The 21,084-nt window shown below is 51.5% G+C and overlaps 1 protein-coding gene across 7 annotated transcripts in view; it reads right to left on the reverse strand.

Moving 5' to 3' along the window:
- The window catches only part of LOC132397445 (lamin tail domain-containing protein 2-like), a 99,833-nt gene that overhangs the window by 71,603 nt on the left and 7,146 nt on the right, over window positions 1-21,084 (reverse strand). For 3 of the 7 annotated variants that reach the window (XM_059976246.1, XM_059976244.1, XM_059976252.1), the window contains exons 1-2: window positions 9,802-9,908; window positions 1,917-2,122 (exon numbers count right to left, since the gene is read on the reverse strand). The exons of 1 other annotated variant lie outside the window; for it this stretch is intronic. In XM_059976246.1, the coding sequence (XP_059832229.1) occupies window positions 1,917-2,015 (99 nt within the window). In that variant the 5' untranslated portion in view covers window positions 2,016-2,122; window positions 9,802-9,908. Of the gene's footprint in view, window positions 1-1,801; window positions 2,123-2,324; window positions 2,349-9,801; window positions 9,909-21,084 lie in introns of those variants that run through there. 3 more of the 7 variants (XM_059976245.1, XM_059976247.1, XM_059976251.1) reach the window with 3 other exon arrangements.

Below are 21,084 nucleotides of genomic sequence, written 5' to 3' on the forward strand. Positions count from 1 at the left end.
CATAAGTGCAAAGCGACTAGAGCAGGGGATTAAGTACACAGCATTGTGGACATCTGTGCTGATGAAGATTATGGAGGAAGTGCTGCCAATTTGAACAGACAGGGTCTGCAAATGAGAAAATCAAGGATCCAATTGCACATAGGTGTATTGAGGAGATGGTATTGAATGCTGAGCTGTCATTGATAAAGAGCACCCTGATGTCCAGATGGCATCGGCTGTGAATTATCAGAAGGTTGGTCATAGGTTTAGTTTCTTGTCATCACGTGGACCAAGATACAGTTAAAAAGATTTTGATGTGTGTGTTCTCCAGATTGTTCCTTACATTTGTGCAATGAGGTCGTAGGAAATGTAAAAAAACAATAATGGAATGTTACAACTACAACATTCAGGGCAGGCAGGCAATAAAGTGCAAAGGGACTCGATAGGGTAGGTTGGGGGACCAAGAGATGAGGACATAGAAAAGTGCAACACAAGAACAGTCCCTTCAGTCCATTATTCTGTACAAACCATGATGCCAGTCCAAACAAATCCCCCCGGCAGGAGTTCAGTGATGGCCCATGTACAGAGGGAGAGACACAGAAACAGACTGAACAGTTCACCTTCCCTGACAGGGGTTCAGTGATGGCCCATGTACAGAGGGAGAGATACTGGCACCAAAAGAACAATTCAGAGGTTTCATAAGAACTGTACAGAATAAAGGAAAATAATAAACACTAGGCCAACAGGGCCAACAACTGAAAACTCTCAAACTAACTAAAAACTAACACTGTCACTGAACTTTGAAAGCAGTGAACTAGAACTAAATTAATACTGCTCCTTAATGAATGTCTGTCTAAAACACAAATCTTTCCCAGAACGTGGACTAAGGGAAGCAATGAGTGTTGACATCTCTGTGCTTTGATCAAGACTTGACAAGACTGAAACAGAAGGAAGGGAGTTAATACAATCATAAAGAAACATTAATTGGCTGGAATGTGTGCATTCTCACGTTTGAGATTGCAGTCTTCCTTCAAGTGCCAGACTCCACTTCTGTATCTGCAGTTGAAATGTGCTCTGCCTGCACATTCCCTGTTTTTACATGTGTCCATGTCCAAAATGCTTCTTAAATATTGGCATTGTAGCTGTCTCCACCAACTCCCGGTGACACATTCCAGGCACCCAGAATTCTCTGTGTAAAAAACTTCCCCACAGATCATTATAAAAACAAGGAGATAATGCTGAAACTTTATAAGACACTAGTCAGGCCGCACTTTAAGTATTGATAACACTTTTGGGGCCCATATCTCAGAAAGGATGTGTTGTCAGTGGAGAGAGTTCAAAGAAGGTTCACGAGGATGATTCTGGGACTGAAGGGGTTCAAATCTGAGGAATATCTGGCAGCTTTGGGCCTGTACTCACTGGAAGTTAGAAGAATGTGTGGGGATCTCATTGGAATCTATCGAATGTTGAAAGGACCAGAAAGGGGATGTGAAGAGGGCTCAGCCTCAAAATGGTCAGGGCATCAAGGGATATGATCAGAGAGCAGGTGTATGGGATCGAATGGGATCTGGGATCAGCCATGATGAAACAGCAGAGCCGACTTGATGGGCTGAATGGCCTAATTCTGCTCCTATCTCTTATGGTCTACCTCCTATGAAGTTACCCCCTCTCATCTTGAATGCATGTCCTCTGGTATTAGACATTTCACCCTGGGAAAAAGATGCTGTCTGTCTACTCTACCGATGCCTCTCACAATCTTAAAAACCTCCATCAGATCTCCCCCTCACTTCACTTCAGAGTAAACAACACAAGTTTGTCCAACCTCACGTTATAGCTCATGCACTCTGACATCCTGGTGAATCTCCTCTGCAGCCTCTCCACGGCCCCAACATCTTTCCTGTAAGGGGGAGACAGGGTTATTGTTCCTGCACTCTAACCTGTGGAGGTGGCTCGAGTGAGGAAGGGAGTTGAGTGACGATCCCCTGCAGTATCTGTTCACCCTCCTCTTGAAGTCCATCTGTTCCACAGGCAGCCATGGAGAGTCAATAAAGATTCGAGGCAGGGAGCAGCCTCCTGTTGCCTGCAGAATTCTGGAGCATCACCCACACTCATCAACTTACAGGGGGCATGGCACACACGATCGCTGGGGGCACAAGAAAGCACAGCAAGATGCTATAAACAGGGGAGTGAGAATTAGGTCCCCTCTTTTGTTAGCCCTGCAAGAGTAAACTGCAGCTGCCTTGGTCTTTGAGATGCAGTAATGGGGGTGTTTCAGAGAACGTCATCACACAGCATCCCTCAGTCCTGCCCCTCCCACAGTGCGGGGTCAGTGTCAGAGCACTCACATGAGAGGGAAGGACAGACGCTGTAATCCATCTGCTGCCCTGTGTTACTGTGGACTGGAGCACTTCCCCTCCCCCTCCTTTTCCCCTCCCAACTCCTCCCCTTCTTCTCCCATCCCCAATCTTCCTTCCCGCTCCTCCTCCTCCCCTCCTTCTATCCCCATCCCCTTCTTCCCTCCCCTCCACTCCTCCTCCTGAACCCATCCCAATCTTTCCTTCCCTCCCCTTCTTCCTCCTGAAACCATCTCCAATCTTCCCTCCCCTTGCCCTCTTCTTCACGAACCCATCCCCAATCTTCCCTCCCCTCGCCCTCTTCCTCACAAACCCATCCCCAATCTTCCCTCCCCTCGCCCTCTTCCTCCCGAACCCATCCCCAATCTTCCCTCCCCTCGCCCTCTTCCTCCCGAACCCATCCCCAATCTTCCCTCCCCTCGCCCTCTTCCTCCCGAACCCATCCCCAATCCCTCCCCTCGCCCTCTTCCTCCCGAACCCATCCCCAATCTTCCCTCCCCTCGCCCTCTTCCTCCCGAACCCATCCCCAATCTTCCCTCCCCTCGCCCTTCCTCCCGAACCCATCCCCTTCTCTCCCCTCCTTTTCCCTTGTCCCATCCTCACTATTAACTCCCCTCCCATCCTCTCCTTCCTCCCCATCTCCTTCTCCCCTCTTCCTCCCCTCCCTGTCCCCTCCCCCTTCTTCCCTTCCCCTCCTCCTCCTCCACTTCATCCCAAACCCTTCCTCCATCTTCCTTCTCCCTTCCCCCATCCTCCCAATCCCTCCCCTGCCATCTCATCCTTCCTTCCCCATCTCCTCCTCCTCTCCTTCTCCCATCCCATCCCCCCTTCTTCACTCCCCATCCTCCTCCACCCCAACTGCTCTTCCTCCGTCCCCATATCCTCTTTCCTCTCCTCCTTCTACTTTCCCCAAACCATCACAACCACTATTCATCCCCCCATGTCCCCATCCCCTCCTCTTCTCCTCCTCAACATTGCCATCCTTCATCTTCCTTCCACTTCTCCATTCCTTCTCTTTCACCACTGCCCATACTCCTTCTTCCCTCCCCTCCTCCTCCTCATCCTCCCCTTCTTCCCATCACCTACCCCTCCTCAATCATAACCATTCTGTCCAGTTGCCCTTCCACCTCTCCTCATCCTGCTCCTCTTATAACCTCTCCTCCTTGCCCTCTGAATGTTTCTATTTACCCCCTTCATCCCTTCTTGTTGCCTCTCCCCATCATACCTATTTCCCCTTCCTCCCCTTACCCACATTGCCCCTTGCTCACCCTGTCCTTTCTCCTCACCCTCCTCATCCCCACTGCCCCTCAACCCCTTCTGTCAACTCTCTCCCCTCTCAACTCTCCTCACCCCATTGACTCTTTCCCCTCTCAACTCTCCTTCACCCCCGTCGACTCTTTCCCATCTCTCAACTCTCCTTCACCCCCATCGACTCTTTGCCATCTCTCCTCTCCTTCACCCCCTCGACTCTTTCCCCTCTCTCAACTCTCCTCCCCCCTCGACTCTTTCCCCTCTCTCCTCCCCCTCGACTCTTCCCCCTCTCAACTCTCCTTCACCCCCGTCGACTCTTTCCCATCTCTCCTCTCCTTCACCCCCTCGACTCTTTCCCCTCTCTCAACTCTCCTCCCCCCTCGACTCTTTCCCCTCTCTCCTCCCCCTCGACTCTTCCCCCTCTCAACTCTCCTCGCCCCCGTCGACTCTTTCCCCTCTCTCAACTCTCCTTCACCCCCCTCGACTCTTTCCCCTCTCTCAACTCTCCTCACCCCCCTCGACTCTTTCAACTCTCCTCCCCCCTCGACTCTTTCCCCTCTCTCCTCCCACTTCGACTCTTTCTGCCTCTCAACTCTCCTCACCCCCTCGACTCTTCCCCCTCTCAACTCTCCTCACCTCCTCAGCTCTTCCCCCTCTCAACTCTCCTCGCCCCCGTCGACTCTTTCCCCTCTCTCAACTCTCCTTCACCCCCCTCGACTCTTTCCCCTCTCTCAACTCTCCTCACCCCCCTCGACTCTTTCAACTCTCCTCCCCCCTCGACTCTTTCCCCTCTCTCCTCCCCCTTCGACTCTTTCTGCCTCTCAACTTTCCTCGCCCCCGTCGATTCTTTCCCCTCTCTCAACTCTCCTTCACCCCCTCGAGTCTTCCCCCTCTCTCAACTCTCCTACACCCCCTCGACTCTTTCCCCACTCTCCTCACCTCCTCGACTCTTTCTCCTCTCTCAACTCCCCTCACCCCGACTCTTTCTCCTCTCTCAACTCTCCTCACCCCCTCGACTCTTTCCCCTCTCTCAACTCTCCAAACCCCCCTCGACTCTTTCCCCTCTCTCCTCCCCCTCAACTCTTCCCCCTCTCAACTCTCCTCGCCCCCGTCGACTCTTTCCCCTCTCTGAACTCTCCTTCACCCCCCTCGACTCTTTCCCCTCTCTCAACTCTCCTCACCCCCCTCGACTCTTTCAACTCTCCCCCCCTCGACTCTTTCCCCTCTCTCCTCCCCCTTCGACTCTTTCTGCCTCTCAACTCTCCTCACCCCCCTCGACTCTTCCCCCTCTCAACTCTCCTCACCTCCTCAGCTCTTCCCGCTCTCAACTCTCCTCGCCCCCGTCGACTCTTTCCCCTCTCTCAACTCTCCTTCACCCCCTCGACTCTTCCCCCTCTCTCAACTCTCCTTCACCCCCTCGACTCTTTCCCCTCTCTCCTCCCCCCTCGACTCTTTCCCCTCTCTCAACTCTCCTCGCCCCATCGACTCTTTCCCCTCTCTCCTCACCCTCTCGACTCTTTCCGCTCTCTCAACTCTCCTCACCCCCTCGACTCTTTCCCCTCTCTCAACTCTCCTCGCCCCCTCGACTTTCCCCTCTCTCTCCTCACCCCCGTCGACTCTTTCCCCTCTCTCGTCACCCCCTCGACTCTTTCCCCTCTCTCGTCACCCCCTCGACTCTTTCCCCTCTCTCCTCACCCCCTCGACTCTTTCCCCTCTTCCCACTCTCCTCACCCCCTCGACTCTTTCCCCTCTCTCAACTCTCCTCACCCCCTCGACTCTTTCCCCTCTCTCCTCCCCCCTCGACTCTTTCCCCTCTCTCCTCCCCCCTCGACTCTTTCCCCTCTCTCAACTCTCCTCGCCCCCTCGACTCTTTCCCCTCTCTCAACTCTCCTCACCCCCGTCGACTCTTTCCCCTCTCTCCTCCCCCCTCGACTCTTTCCCCTCTCTCAACTCTCCTCGCCCCCTCGACTCTTTCCCCTCTCTCAACTCTCCTCACCCCCGTCGACTCTTTCCCCTCTCTCCTCCCCCTCAACTCTTCCCCCTCTCAACTCTCCTCGCCCCCGTCGACTCTTTCCCCTCTCTGAACTCTCCTTCACCCCCCTCGACTCTTTCCCCTCTCTCAACTCTCCTCACCCCCCTCGACTCTTTCAACTCTCCCCCCCTCGACTCTTTCCCCTCTCTCCTCCCCCTTCGACTCTTTCTGCCTCTCAACTCTCCTCACCCCCCTCGACTCTTCCCCCTCTCAACTCTCCTCACCTCCTCAGCTCTTCCCGCTCTCAACTCTCCTCGCCCCCGTCGACTCTTTCCCCTCTCTCAACTCTCCTTCACCCCCTCGACTCTTCCCCCTCTCTCAACTCTCCTTCACCCCCTCGACTCTTTCCCCTCTCTCCTCCCCCCTCGACTCTTTCCCCTCTCTCAACTCTCCTCGCCCCATCGACTCTTTCCCCTCTCTCCTCACCCTCTCGACTCTTTCCGCTCTCTCAACTCTCCTCACCCCCTCGACTCTTTCCCCTCTCTCAACTCTCCTCGCCCCCTCGACTTTCCCCTCTCTCTCCTCACCCCCGTCGACTCTTTCCCCTCTCTCGTCACCCCCTCGACTCTTTCCCCTCTCTCGTCACCCCCTCGACTCTTTCCCCTCTCTCCTCACCCCCTCGACTCTTTCCCCTCTTCCCACTCTCCTCACCCCCTCGACTCTTTCCCCTCTCTCAACTCTCCTCACCCCCTCGACTCTTTCCCCTCTCTCCTCCCCCCTCGACTCTTTCCCCTCTCTCCTCCCCCCTCGACTCTTTCCCCTCTCTCAACTCTCCTCGCCCCCTCGACTCTTTCCCCTCTCTCAACTCTCCTCACCCCCGTCGACTCTTTCCCCTCTCTCCTCCCCCCTCGACTCTTTCCCCTCTCTCAACTCTCCTCACCCCCCTCAACTCTTTCCCCTCTCTCAACTCTCCTTCACCCCCTCGACTCTTTCCCCTCTCTCAACTCTCCTCACCCCCCTTGACTCTTTCCCCTCTCTCAACTCTCCTCACCCCCTCGACTCTTTCCCCTCTCTCAACTCTCCTTCACCCCCTCGACTCTTTCCCCTCTCTCAACTCTCCTCACCCCCCTCGACTCTTTCCCCTCTCTCAACTCTCCTAACCCCTCTCGACTCTTTCCCCTCTCTCCTCCCCCCTCGACTCTTTCCCCTCTCTCAACTCTCCTCACCCCCTTGACTCTTTCCCCTCTCTCAACTCTCCTCACCCCCTCGACTCTTTCCCCTCTCTCAACTCTCCTCACCCCCTCAACTCTTTCCCCTCTCAACTCTCCTCGCCCCCTCGACTTTCCCCTCTCTCAACTCTCCTCACCCCCTCGACTCTTTCCCCTCTCTCAACTCTCCTTCACCCCCTCGACTCTTTCCGCTCTCTCAACTCTCCTCACCCCCTCAGCTCTTCCCCCTCTCAACTCTCCTCGCCCCCGTCGACTCTTTCCCCTCTCTCAACTCTCCTTCACCCCCTCAACTCTTCCCACTCTCTCAACTCTCTTTCACCCCCTCGACTCTTTCCCCTCTCTCCTCCCCCTCGACTCTTTCCCCTCTCTCAACTCTCCTCGCCCCCATCGACTCTTTCCCCTCTCTCCTCACCCTCTCGACTCCTTCCGCTCTCTCAACTCTCCTCACCCTCTCGACTCTTTCCCCACTCTCAACTCTCCTCGCCCCCTCGACTTTCCCCTCTCTCAACTCTCCTCACCCCCGTCGACTCTTTCCCCTCTCTTGTCACCCCCTCGACTCTTTCCCCTCTCTCCTCACCCCCTCGACTCTTTCCCCTCTTTCCCCTCTCTCCTCACCCCCTCGACTCTTTCCCCTCTCTCAACTCTCCTCACCCCCTCGATTCTTTCCCCTCTCTCAACTCTCCTAACCCCCCTCGACTCTTTCCCCTCTCCTCCCCCCCGACTCTTTCCCCTCTCTCAACTCTCCTCACCCCCCTCGACTCTTTCCCCTCTCTCCTCCCCCCTCGACTCTTTCCCCTCTCTCAACTCTCCTCACCCCCTCGACTCTTTCCCCTCTCTCAACTCTCCTCACCCCCTTGACTCTTTCCCCTCTCTCAACTCTCCTCGCCCCCTCGACTCTTTCCCCTCTCTCAACTCTCCTCACCCCGTCGACTCTTTCCCCTCTCTCAACTCTCCTCACCCCGTCGACTCTTTCCCCTCTCTCCTCCCCCCTCGACTCTTTCCCCTCTCTCCTCCCCCCTCGACTCTGTCCCCTCTCTCCTCCCCCTCGACTCTTTCCCCTCTCTCTACTCTCCTCACCCCCGTCGACTCTTTCCCCTCTCTCCTCCCCCCTCGACTTTCCCCTCTCTCCTCCCCCCTCGACTCTGTCCCCTCTCTCCTTCCCCTCGACTCTTTCCCCTCTCTCAACTCTCCTCACCCCCGTCGACTCTTTCCCCTCTCTCAACTCTCCTCACCCCCGTCGACTCTTTCCCCTCTCTCCTCCCCCCTCGACTCTTTCCCCTCTCTCCTCCCCCTCGACTGTCCGCTCTCTCCTCCCCCCTCGACTCTGTCCCCTCTCTCCTCCCCCCTCGACTCTGTCCCCTCTCTCCTCCCCCTCGACTCTTTCCCCTCTCTCATCTCTCCTCACCCCCGTCGACTCTTTCCCCTCTCTCCTCCCCCTCGACTCTGTCCGCTCTCTCCTCCCCCCTCGACTCTGTCCCCTCTCTCCTCCCCCCTCGACTCTGTCCCCTCTCTCCTCCCCCTCGACTCTTTCCCCCTCTCATCTCTCCTCACCCCCGTCGACTCTTTCCCCTCTCTCCTCCCCCCTCGACTCTGTCCCCTCTCTCCTCCCCCTCGACTCTTTCCCCTCTCTCATCTCTCCTCACCCCCCTCGACTCTTTCCCCTCTCTCAACTCTCCTCACCCCCCTCGACTCTTTCCCCTCTCTCAACTCTCCTCACCCCCCTCGACTCTTTCCCCTCTCTCAACTCTCCTCACCCCCCTCGACTCTTTCCCCTCTCTCCTCCCCCCTCGACTCTTTCCCCTCTCTCAACTCTCCTCACCCCCTCGACTCTTTCCCCTCTCTCAACTCTCCTCCCCCCCGACTCTTTCCCCTCTCTCAACTCTCCTCACCCCCCTCGACTCTTTCCCCTCTCTCCTCCCCCCTCGACTCTTTCCCCTCTCTCAACTCTCCTCACCCCCTCGACTCTTTCCCCTCTCTCAACTCTCCTCACCCCCTTGACTCTTTCCCCTCTCTCAACTCTCCTCGCCCCCTCGACTCTTTCCCCTCTCTCAACTCTCCTCACCCCGTCGACTCTTTCCCCTCTCTCAACTCTCCTCACCCCGTCGACTCTTTCCCCTCTCTCCTCCCCCCTCGACTCTTTCCCCTCTCTCCTCCCCCCTCGACTCTGTCCCCTCTCTCCTCCCCCTCGACTCTTTCCCCTCTCTCTACTCTCCTCACCCCCGTCGACTCTTTCCCCTCTCTCCTCCCCCCTCGACTTTCCCCTCTCTCCTCCCCCCTCGACTCTGTCCCCTCTCTCCTTCCCCTCGACTCTTTCCCCTCTCTCAACTCTCCTCACCCCCGTCGACTCTTTCCCCTCTCTCAACTCTCCTCACCCCCGTCGACTCTTTCCCCTCTCTCCTCCCCCCTCGACTCTTTCCCCTCTCTCCTCCCCCTCGACTGTCCGCTCTCTCCTCCCCCCTCGACTCTGTCCCCTCTCTCCTCCCCCCTCGACTCTGTCCCCTCTCTCCTCCCCCTCGACTCTTTCCCCTCTCTCATCTCTCCTCACCCCCGTCGACTCTTTCCCCTCTCTCCTCCCCCTCGACTCTGTCCGCTCTCTCCTCCCCCCTCGACTCTGTCCCCTCTCTCCTCCCCCCTCGACTCTGTCCCCTCTCTCCTCCCCCTCGACTCTTTCCCCCTCTCATCTCTCCTCACCCCCGTCGACTCTTTCCCCTCTCTCCTCCCCCCTCGACTCTGTCCCCTCTCTCCTCCCCCTCGACTCTTTCCCCTCTCTCATCTCTCCTCACCCCCCTCGACTCTTTCCCCTCTCTCAACTCTCCTCACCCCCCTCGACTCTTTCCCCTCTCTCAACTCTCCTCACCCCCCTCGACTCTTTCCCCTCTCTCAACTCTCCTCACCCCCCTCGACTCTTTCCCCTCTCTCCTCTCCTCACCCCCCTCGACTCTGTCCCCTCTCTCCTCCCCCTCGACCCCTGTCAGCCCACCCCTCGCCAGTCCCTACCCTCCCTCCGCCCGGGTACCTGCCGGTGCCGAGTGTCGGAGGTCCGGCGACTCCGTGCGGGGTTGCTGGGTTTGCTGCCGCCGTTACCACGGGAACGCGCCGTTGCCCGGCAACCGGAAAGCGACTCTAGGAGAGGAAATGGAGGAGTGTGGTGCAGGGCTGGAGCGAGTGTCGGTGGAACCACTGTCACCTTTCTCCTCCATAAACCCTTGGGTTGGGCAACCTTCCCCTCCCCATAGGACAGGAGAGGGACATCGCCACCCCACCCCCCCCACGGTCACTCCTCTCCCACAGGACAACAGACGGACCCTCCCTGTAAATCCTCCTTCACTCACGGTGCTATTCTGCAGGTTCCTGGCCTACCCCCACTCTACCCTCCTTCATTCACTGGTCAGCCCTTCACCACCCCAGCCAGAGGACTGTAACCATCTATAAGACACAGGACCAGAATGAGGCCATTCAGCCCATTGTGCATGTTCCACCATTCCATCATGGCTGATTTGGCCCTCTCAACCTCTTTCTCTTGGCTTCTCCTTGTAACCTTTGATGCCCTGACTAATCAAGAACCTATCAAACTCTACTTTAAATATAGCCAAGTGCTGGGCCTCTACATCATTTGGGGTGTTTTGGCCATTAACACAAATGATGCATTTCACTGTGTTCCAATATACATGCGATGAATAAATTTAACTGAATCTTAATGATAGTCAGATAAACAGACAGATCGATACATAGCCTGGTAGATTGATGGATTGATAGATAGATGGAAAGGCAGGTGGATAGATAGATAGAGAGATTGAGGGATAGACAGATGAATAGATAAAAAGATAAATAGTGCAAGAAGAAAACATAATAGGTAGTGCTCATGGTTATTTCAAAAATTTGATGGTGGACGGGAAGAAGTTATTCCTAAAATGTCAAGTGTGTGTCTTCAGGCTCCTGTACCTTCGCCTTGATGTTGACAATGAGATGAGGGCATGTCTTGGATGGTGAGGGTCCTTAATCTCGGATGGTCAGTGTAGCCATGGAAATAGAGGGGTCAGTGAGTATGAGGAGCCTACCTATTACCTTCGCCTGTGACCCTCCTCCTTTCCTTCCCCCATGGTCCATTCTCCTCTCCTATCAGATACCTCCTTCTCTACCCCTTTATCTTTTCCACCTATCACCTTCCAGCTTCTTATTTCATCCCCCCCCCCCCTATCATCATCTGGCTTCATCCATGACCTTCTAACTTGTTCTCCTTCCCCTATACCCTCCCACCTTCTTACTCTGGTATCTTCCCCCTTCCTTTCCTGCCCTGATGAAGGGACCAGCCTGAAAGGTCAACTGTTTAGTTCCGTCCCTGAAGCTGCCAGACCTGCAAGCTTCCTTCGGCATTTTGTGTGCATGGCTCTGGATTTCCATCTACAGAAGCTCTTCTGTCTAAGATCTTGCAGAAAACACATTAAGTGTGTAGCAGTGAGACTGTTCAAGGGACAGGAGTGGTGATGACTTCGTAATGGGGCCTTCATTAAACTCTTTTTGATGGTCTCTGCTAAAAACAGCAACTACTGGCATTTATATAGCGCAACACACACACACACACACACACACACACACACACACACACACACACACACACACACACACACACACACACACAAAATGCTGGAGAAACTCAGCAGGCCAGGCAGCATCTATGGAAAAGAGTACAGTCGACGTTTCAGGATGAAATCCTTCAGCAGGACTGGGGAAAAAAAGCTGAGGAAAAGATTTTAAAGGTGGGGGAAGGGGAGAGATAGGTGAAACCAGGAGAGGGAGGGGTGAAGTAAATAGCTGGGAAGTTGATTGGTGAACGAGATACAGGGCTGGAGAGGGAGAGTTTGATAGGAGAGGACAGAAGGCCATGGAAGAATGAAAAGGGGGGAGGAACACCCAAAGGAGATGATGGGCAGGCAAGGAGATAAGGTGGGAGAGGGAAAAGGGGATGGGGAATAGTGAAGGAGAGAGGGTGAGGGGCATTACCGGATGTTCCTGACACCAGGTTGAAGGCTACCCAGATAGAGTATAAAGTGTTGTTCCTCCAACATGAATGTGGCCTCATCACAACAGTGGAGGAGGCCATGGATGGACATATCGGAATGGGAATGGGTGGCCACTGGGAGATCCCGCTTGTTCAGATGGACGGAGCAGAGATGCTCGGTGAAGGGATCTCCCAATCTACATCTGGTCTCACCGATATACAAGAGGCTACACTGAGAGTCCGGACACAGTAGACGAGCTCAGAAGACTCTCAGGTGAAGAATGACTTCACCTGGAGGGACTGTTTGTGGCCCTGGATGGTAGTGAGGGAGGAGGTGGAGACGCAGGTATAGCTTGCAAGGAGGGAGATCAGTGAAGTTCAAAATACATTTATTATCAACGTACATATATGTCACTATATACAAGCCTAAGGTTCATTTTCAAAAATCAGAATCAGGTTTATTATCACCAGCATATGTCATGAAATTTGTGATGGGCAATCACAGTAAATACAAAGAAACACAATAGAATCAATGAAACACTGCACACAAGTTGGATAAACAACCAACATGCATGCAAAAGACAACAAACTGTGCAAATACAAAAAGTAAAATCCCAAATAGCAATACTAAATAAATAAACAATAAATATCAAGAACAAGAGCCCTTGAAAGTGAGTCCACAGGTTGTGAGAACAGTTCAGTGATGAGGCAAGGGAAGTTGAGTGAAATTATCCGCTCTGGTTCAAGAGCCTGAGGGTTGAGGGGTAATAGCTGTTCCTGAACCTGCTGGTATGAGTCCTGAGGCTCGTGTACCTCCTTCCTGATGGCAGCAGCGAGAAGAGAGCATATCCTAAATGGTGGAGAGAGGAAAGGAGGGGAGGGGGAGAGGGAGGAGTTCTGGCTTGGGAGAGGGAGGATTGGACTGGAAGTAGGTAAGGGGAGTTCAGTCCAAAGATCAAGACTGAAGATTTGCTTTATTTGTAACATGCACGTTTAAAGATACGGTAAAATGCATGTTTTGCATCAACAGCAAACACAGTCCAAGGACTGCTGGGTGTGGTCTGCCAATGTCACCACACTTCCGACGCCAACCTAGTACACCCACAACTCAGTATCCCTAACCCATATGTCTATGGACTGTAAGAGAAAACCAGAGCACCCATAGGAAACTCACGCAGTCAGGGCGAGAATGTACAAACTCCTTACAGGCAGTGGAGGGAATTGAACATGGTTCACAGGTGCTGATAAGTTTTACACTAACCACTATGCTATTGTGATGCATCACCCCACTCTCTCCTGATTCTGGTACCTTGGTCCAGGAGAAGATATCATCCTGGGGAGTGGGCAATCTCAATCACAACTCCCCAGGTCCAGTCACTCCCTAGCCACCCTCACCTATGAGACCATAAGACACAGGATGTCCCTCTATTCTGAGGCTGTGCCCTCTGGTCCTAGACTCCGCCACGATGGGGAACATCTTATTCACAGCCACTCTTATTTATTATCAGGTTATTCGAGTCTCTTGCTTTCTGGTTGTCAATAAGCAGACAAGTTTCAAGGTTTATAATTTATACATTCTTTCATGATGGAGTGCTTTGAATCTTTGAATCTATCTAGGTCTTTCAATATTCAATAGGTTTCAATGAGATCCCCCCTCATCCTTCTAAACTCCAGTGAGTACGGGCCCAGAGCCATCAAACGTTCCTCATACGTAACCCTTTCATTTCCACACCTACCCCAGATCAAGTTGGTGCAATGCAGGACGTGCAGGAATTATCCTGGTAATATCTAGGCTGTGCTGGAGGCACAGTGGGTGCAGTCTGTTGTACAGAGGATGCTGTTATCTGGAACCAAGAGGCCACGTGAGAAAGGGGTTCACTATGGGACGTGACACTGTGACCTGCTCCCAGCAACAACAGCATACCGAGCTCGGGGAACGAGGCAGAGAGACCGTGAGTGCTGCTTCCCTCCACAGGTGGCACAGGGATTTCACACGGAGAGGGCCGGGCTGCTGGAATTATCCCAAACAGGGTTCTTCCTTCTGATAGAGAACACCACCTGTGGGATCTACAGATTGATTGTTCATGACCGTTAATCCCAGGGTCAGTGATCTCTGCAGCTACTTTGTCTGTGTATACACTGGGACCCTCATCACAGAGAGAGGCACTCCCTCCGTCCTGCCCCCCCACCACAGTGTGACCCTCCCTCAGTACCACCCCTCCCACAGTGTGACCCTTCCTCAGTACCACCCCTCCCACAGTGTGACCCTCATTCAGTATACCCCTCCCACAGTGTGACCCTCATTCAGTATACCCCTCCCTTAGTATGACACCACAGATCCTCCCTGTCCTGCCCCCCACCACAGTGGGACCCTCTCTCAGTACCACTCCCCACCACAGTGTGACCCTCCCTCAGTCCCACCCCTCCCACAGTATGACCCTCATTCAGTATACCCCTCCCTTAGTATGACCCCACAGATCCTCCCTCCGTCCTGCCCCCCCACCACAGTGTGACTCTCCCTGTACCACCCCTCCCACAGTGTTATCCTGATTCTGAAGTGTGTCATGAATCCTGCTCGTGGACTGTGTGTCCCACTCCCATCAGGGAGGAGGCTACATAGCATCCACACCAGGACCACCGGACTCAAAAACAGTTACTTTCCACAAGCAGTAAAGTTGATCAACACTTATACCCACTAACCCACCCCTCCACACCCCCAACCACCAGTACTTTATCATTTCCTGTCAGTCACTTTATGAGGAAACTCCTGTGCCTAATCTCAAATAATGAGGCAGCCTACAGAGAAGAACAAATCACACTGACATAGTTGTGGACTATATGAGGAATGGAGATGGGCTAACCCTATTGACATCAATGGATCAGGGGTTGAGAGGGTGAACAGCTTTAAATTCATCGGCATCCATATCACTGAGGATCTCACGTGGTCTGTACACACCAGCTGTGTGGTGAAAAAGGCACAACAGAGTCTCTTTCACCTCAGACGGTTGAAGAAGTTTGGTATGGGCCCCCAAATCCTAAGAACTTTCTATAGGGGCACAATTGAGAGCACCCTGACTGGCTGCATGATTGCCCGGTATGGGAACTGTACCTCCCTCAATCACAGGACTCTGCAGAGAGTGGTGCGGACAGCCCAGCGCATCTGTAGATGTGAACTTTCCATGATTCAGGACATTTACAAAGACAGGTGTGTAAAAAGGGCCTGAAGGATCATTGGAGACCTGGGTCATCCAAACCACAAACTGTTCCAGCTGCTAGCATCTGGGAAACTGTACCTCAGCATACAAGCCAGGCCAGCTTCTTCCACCAGGCCATCAGACTGATTAATTCATGCTGATGCAACTGTTTTTCTATGTTAGATTGACTATCCTGTTGTACATACTATTTGTTATAAATTACTATAGTTGCACATTGCACATTTAGACGGAGACGTAATTTAAAGATTTTTACTCCTCGTGTATATGAAGGATGCGAGTAATAAAGTCAATTCATTTCATTTCAATTCAATTGTTGAATGCTATTGTGTAGTGACTTTGGGATATTACTATCGGAACAAGGTATACCCTGTTCATGTTCCATAGTCTTTCAATTTCCTCTTATAATTCAGCATACTTCTGGTGTTTTCACTTATTGATTTTGGAATGTTATGTGTTTGAAATGGCTATTAAGTAAGTTGTTCTTGCTTGTTTGTCCTGTAATATTATATCTGGACAGTTATTATGGATTGGTTGTAATATAATTCGTAAGTCTCAGACTCTAAAACTGGAACAGGCTTGTATTTATAGTAGGGTAAGGTGTCTTTTAAGAGTTTGATTTTAAAGCAGGATTTTGGTGAATGGTGTTTGCCACTTGATTGTAAGTAATCAGATTGAGTTAAACTGCTGCAGGATCCTGTAAAGTGTTGGATTGCTTCTGGTTTCTCAGCATTTTCTGCATTTATTGTTTTGAATTTGTTGGTCATATATCACATATTTTTGGTAATTTCTCATGTTAATCAACTAGCCCTCTGTTGTCACCATGTTTCTGCAAAGAGGTCTCCAACTCTGAGTCAGGCATTTGACGTTTCCTTGTCAATATTTAGTCTGTTCAGGTCGTGGGTATGTTTTCCACGGAGGGTCATGTTCTTCCATTGATTAACTTTTTCTTCAGTAGTAATAATTTCTTCATTTTTCTGGGTTGTGCTTTCATTTAAGTGTAGTGGTGTGTAGTCTTATCGGAATTGCATATGTTCATGAGGAGTGCCGAGTCCAGCTTTTGTTGATGGAAGTATATTCTTATAAGTTTTACCCTAGTGTTGTGTATATTTTTAATGTTTATTATTATTATTGTGTTCTTTATCTTGTGCGTTTTTGTGCTCTGTTGGATCCGGAGTAACAACTATTTCATTCTCCTTTACACTTGTGTACTGGAAATGGCATTAAACAAAACTGAACAGACCAGCCTGTGACCCTAGAGTGCCCCAATGTCATCGGACACCTCCCCGAGTCACACACAATGCCTGCTCCTGACTCATTGTGGCCGCCTCTCTGCACATACCCTCGTTTATTCAGCAGGAGATAATCGCATCAGGTGTCAGAACAGGGTGGGGGTGGTGGAGGGTTAGGGTTACTCAGGCAATGAGCTGCAGTCACCCTATTGTTCACGATTTCTTTGATTTTATACAAAGGAGCAATTGAACATATCAGGGAGAGTGATGGCTCACATCCTCCCGGTTTCCAGCCCTTCCTCCATTACTGACTCCCACTACCCTCTCACTGACTGCCTGTCCAAACTATCAGAATCACGTTTAATATTACCAGAATATATATGTATAATAAATATATATATACACACACATTACAATAAGAAGAGTTACTTATAAATTAACTAAGTTCAATAGTTTCATTTAATATCAGAGAAATGCATACAATATAATCCTGAAATTGATTTTCTCCCCAGACATCCATGAAAAAAGAAGAGTGCCCCAAAGAATGAGTGACATTAAACACATTAGAACCCCAAAGCACCCCCCTCGCACGTGCAAACAGAAGCAAAGCAATGGCCCTTCCCCTCCCACACTTACTTCAGCAAAGACAGCCTCAGCATCCCCCACCCAGTAAAGACCACGATCTGCAGTACAACAAAAACTAATGGTTCTCTCGACAATTTGACATGCCCCAGGCTCCATAGTAAAAGGAAAAAGAGCTGGCTCCATTCACTGTGAAAGTGGAGACATTACAAAACAACCCACTGATTTAGTGCAAAAAGAGAAGATAAGTTAGTGAGGTAATGTTCATGGACTCAGAAATCTGATGGTGATGGGAAACAAGCTGTCCTTAGAAGTGTTGAGCGTGTGTCTTCAGACTCCTGTACCACCTTCCTGATGTTAGCAATGAGAAGGGACATGTCTTGGGTGATGGGGGTCTTAATGATGGATGCTGCCCTTTTTCAGGCATCACCTTTTGAAGATGCTGGCCTCGATGCTGGGGAGGCCAGAGCCCAGGATGGATTGTCTAGTTGCCCCTCCATCTTCCTTTTCAGATATAGATTGAAGTTCCTGGGTGTCAACATCTCTGACGATCTATCCTAGGCCCAAGATGTTCATGTAACGATGAAAGAGGCATGCCAATGTCTGTACTTCACTAAAAGTTTGACACACCAGCTCCATAGCAAAGAAAGCCCAGCAGCGTCTTTACTTTTTGCAAAGGCTGAGGAAAGTCCATCTCCCACCCCCCATCCTCATCACATTCTACAGGGGTTGTATTGAGAGCATCCTGAGCAGCTGCATCACTGCCTGGTTCGGAAATTGCACCATCTCGGATCGCAAGACCCTGCAGTGGATAGCGAGGTCAGCTGAGAAGATCGTCGGGGTCTCCCTTCCAGCCATCAAGGACACTTACGCTACACGTTGCATCCGCAAAGGAAACACCATTGTGAAGGACCCCATGCACCCCTCATACAATCTCTTCTCCCTCCTGCCGTCTGGGAAAAGGCTCCGAAGCATTCAGGCTCTCACGACCAGACTATATAACAGTTCCTTCCCCAAGCCATCAGACTCCTCAATACCCGAAGCCTGGACTGACACCTTGCCCTACTGTCCTGTTTATTATTTATTGTAAATGCCTGCACTGTTTTTGTGCACTTTATGCAGTCCAGTGTAGGTCTGTAGTCTAGTGTAGCTTTCTCTGTTTTGTTTTTTTAATTATATAGTTCAGTCTATATATTCAGTCTATATATTTTTGTACTGTGTCATGTAACACCATGGTCCTGAAAAACGTTGTTTCAATTTTTCTATGCACTGTACCAGCAGTTATAGTCGAAATGACAATAAAAGTGATTTGACTTGACTTGACTTGATTTGGTAAGTCACCAAAGACTTGCTAATTTCTGCAGATGCACCATGTACATGTACCATTCTAACTGGTGGCAATGTGTAGTCTGGAGAGGCCTCTGTACAGGATCAGAAAAAGTTGCAGAAAGCCATAAACTCAGCACAGCTCCATTACAGGCACTCGCCTCCCCAGCATCCAGGGCACCTTCCTCTAAAAGGTGGTATCCATCCTCTCTGGCCATGACATGCCCTCTTCTCATTGCGACCATCAGGGAGGAGCTACAGGAGCCTGAAGACACACACTCAACATTTTAGAACATAGAACATTGAATTTTACAACCAAGTACAGGCCCTTTGTCCAACAATGTTGTGCTGACCTTTTAACCTGCTTCCCTCCCACATAACTCTCCATTTTTCCATCATCCATGTGCCTATCTAAAAGTTTCTTAGTTGTCCTAAATGTATCCGCCTCTCCCACTATTCCTGGTGTGCACTCCATGCCCCCACCACTCTCTGTGTAAAAACCTAACTCTGACATTCCCCTATACTTTTCTCCAATCACAAACGGCCATGAAGGCCAAGCATTGGGTATATTTAAAGCAGTTTGATAGGATCTTGATTAGTAAGGAGAGTAATGTTACAGGGAGAAGGCAGGAGAATGAGGTTGAGAGGGTTAGTAAATCAGCCATGATGGAATGACAATGGGCTGAATGGCCTAATTCTGCTCCTTTGTCTTCTGTTCCCACTGAGTATGTGAACCATAAGAAATTAGGCTGCCTCTGACGTATTGCAAACTTCTGGTCACCCCTTGTGGAGGCTTTGGAGAGGGTGCAGAAGAGGTTTACCAGAACGCTGCCTCGATTAGAGGGCATGGGTTACAAGGAGAAATTGGGGAAACTTGTGTTGTTTTCTCTGGAGCGGCAGAGCCTGAAGGGAAATCAAATAGAGGTTTATAAGATTATGAGGCATAGATAGAGGAGACAGACAGTATCCTTTTCCCAGGGTTGAAATGTCTAATACCAGCGGGCATGTATTTAATGTATGAGGGGGTAAATTCAAAGGAGATGTGAGGGCAAGTTTTTTACAGAGAGACTGGTGGGTACTTGGCGGTAGAGGCAGATGCATTAGTGACTTTTAAGAGACATTTAGATAGATAGATAAACGTGAGGAAAATGGAAGGATATGGATACTGTGTGGGCAGAAGGAACTCGTTTAGTAAAACCTCCAACAGGTCCGTAACTTCCGCCACCTCCAACGGGATCCCACTACCAAGCACATCTCTCCCTCCCCCCCCTTTCTGCTTTCTGGAGGGATCGCTCCCTACGCAACTCCCTTGTCCATTCGTCCCCCTCCATCCCTTCCCACTGATCTCTCTCCTGGCATTTATCCTTGTAAGCGGAACAAGTGCTACATCTGCCCTTACACTTCCTCCCTCACCATCATTCAGGGCCCCAGACAGTCCTTCCAGGTGAGGCGACACGTCACCTGTGAGTCGGCTGGTGTGGTATACTGTGTCCAGTGCTCCCGGTATGAGACCCAACACAGACTGGGAGACCGTTTCGCTGAACACCTACACTCTGTCTGCCAGAGAAAGCAGGATCTCCCAGTGGCCACACATTTTAATTCCATGTCCCATTCCCATTCTGATATGTCTATCCATGGCCTCCTCTACTGTCAAGATGAAGCCACACTCAGGTTGGAGGAACAACACCTTATATACCGGCTGGGTAGCCTCCAACCTGATGGCATGAACATTGACTTCTCTAACTTCCGTTAATGCCCCTCCTCCCCTTCTTACCCCATCCCTGATATATTTAGTTTCTTCCCCCCTCCCTTTTTTTGTCTTTTTCTGCCCATCACTCTGCCTGTTCTCCATCTCCTTCTGGTGCTCCCCCCTGCCGTTCTTTCTCCAGAGGCCTCCCGTCCCATGATCCTTTCCCTTCTCCACCTCTGTAATACTTTTGCCAATCACCTTTCCAGCTCTCAGCTTCACCCCACCCCCTCCAGTCTTCTGCTATCATTTCGGGTTCCCCCCCCCACTTTCAAATATATAACCATATAACAATCACAGCACGGAAACAGGCCATCTCGGCCCTCCTCGTCCATGCCGAACTCTTAATCTCACCTAGACCCACCTACCAGCACTCAGTCCATAACCCTCCACCCCTTTCCTGTCCATATACCTATCCAATTTTACCTTAAATGACACAACTGAACTGGCCTCTACTACTTCTACAGGAAGCTCATTCCACAAATTCCACAATCTCTTACTATCTTTCCTTTCAGTTAGTCCTGACGAAGGGTCTCGGCCTGAAATGTCGACAGTGCTTCTCCCTATAGATGCTGCCTGGCCTGCTGTGTTCAGTTAGTCCTGACGAAGGGTCTCGGCCTGAAATGTCGACAGTGCTTCTCCCTATAGATGCTGCCTGGCCTGCTGTGTTCAGTTAGTCCTGACGAAGGGTCTCGGCCCGAAACGTCGACAGTGCTTCTCCCTATAGATGCTGCCTGGCCTGCTGTGTTCAGTTAGTCCTGACGAAGGGTCTCGGCCCGAAACGTCGACAGTGCTTCTCCCTATAGATGCTGCCTGGCCTGCTGTGTTCAGTTAGTCCTGACGAAGGGTCTCGGCCCGAAACGTCGACAGTGCTTCTCCCTATAGATGCTGCCTGGCCTGCTGTGTTCAGTTAGTCCTGACTAAGGGTCTCGGCCCGAAACGTCGACAGTGCTTCTCCTTATAGATGCTGCCTGGCCTGCTGTGTTCAGTTAGTCCTGACGAAGGGTCTTGGCCCGAAACATCGACAGCGCTTCTCCCTACAGATGCTGCCTGGCCTGCTGTGTTCAGTTAGTCCTGATGAAGGGTCTCGGCCCGAAACGTCGACAGTGCTTCTTCCTATAGATGCTGCCTGGCCTGCTGTGTTCCACCAGCATTTTGTGTGTTGTTTGAATTTCCAGCATCTGCAGATTTCCTCGTGTTT

This window comes from Hypanus sabinus, chromosome 7, assembly GCF_030144855.1.
Source record: "Hypanus sabinus isolate sHypSab1 chromosome 7, sHypSab1.hap1, whole genome shotgun sequence".
Lineage (NCBI taxonomy): Eukaryota > Metazoa > Chordata > Chondrichthyes > Myliobatiformes > Dasyatidae > Hypanus > Hypanus sabinus.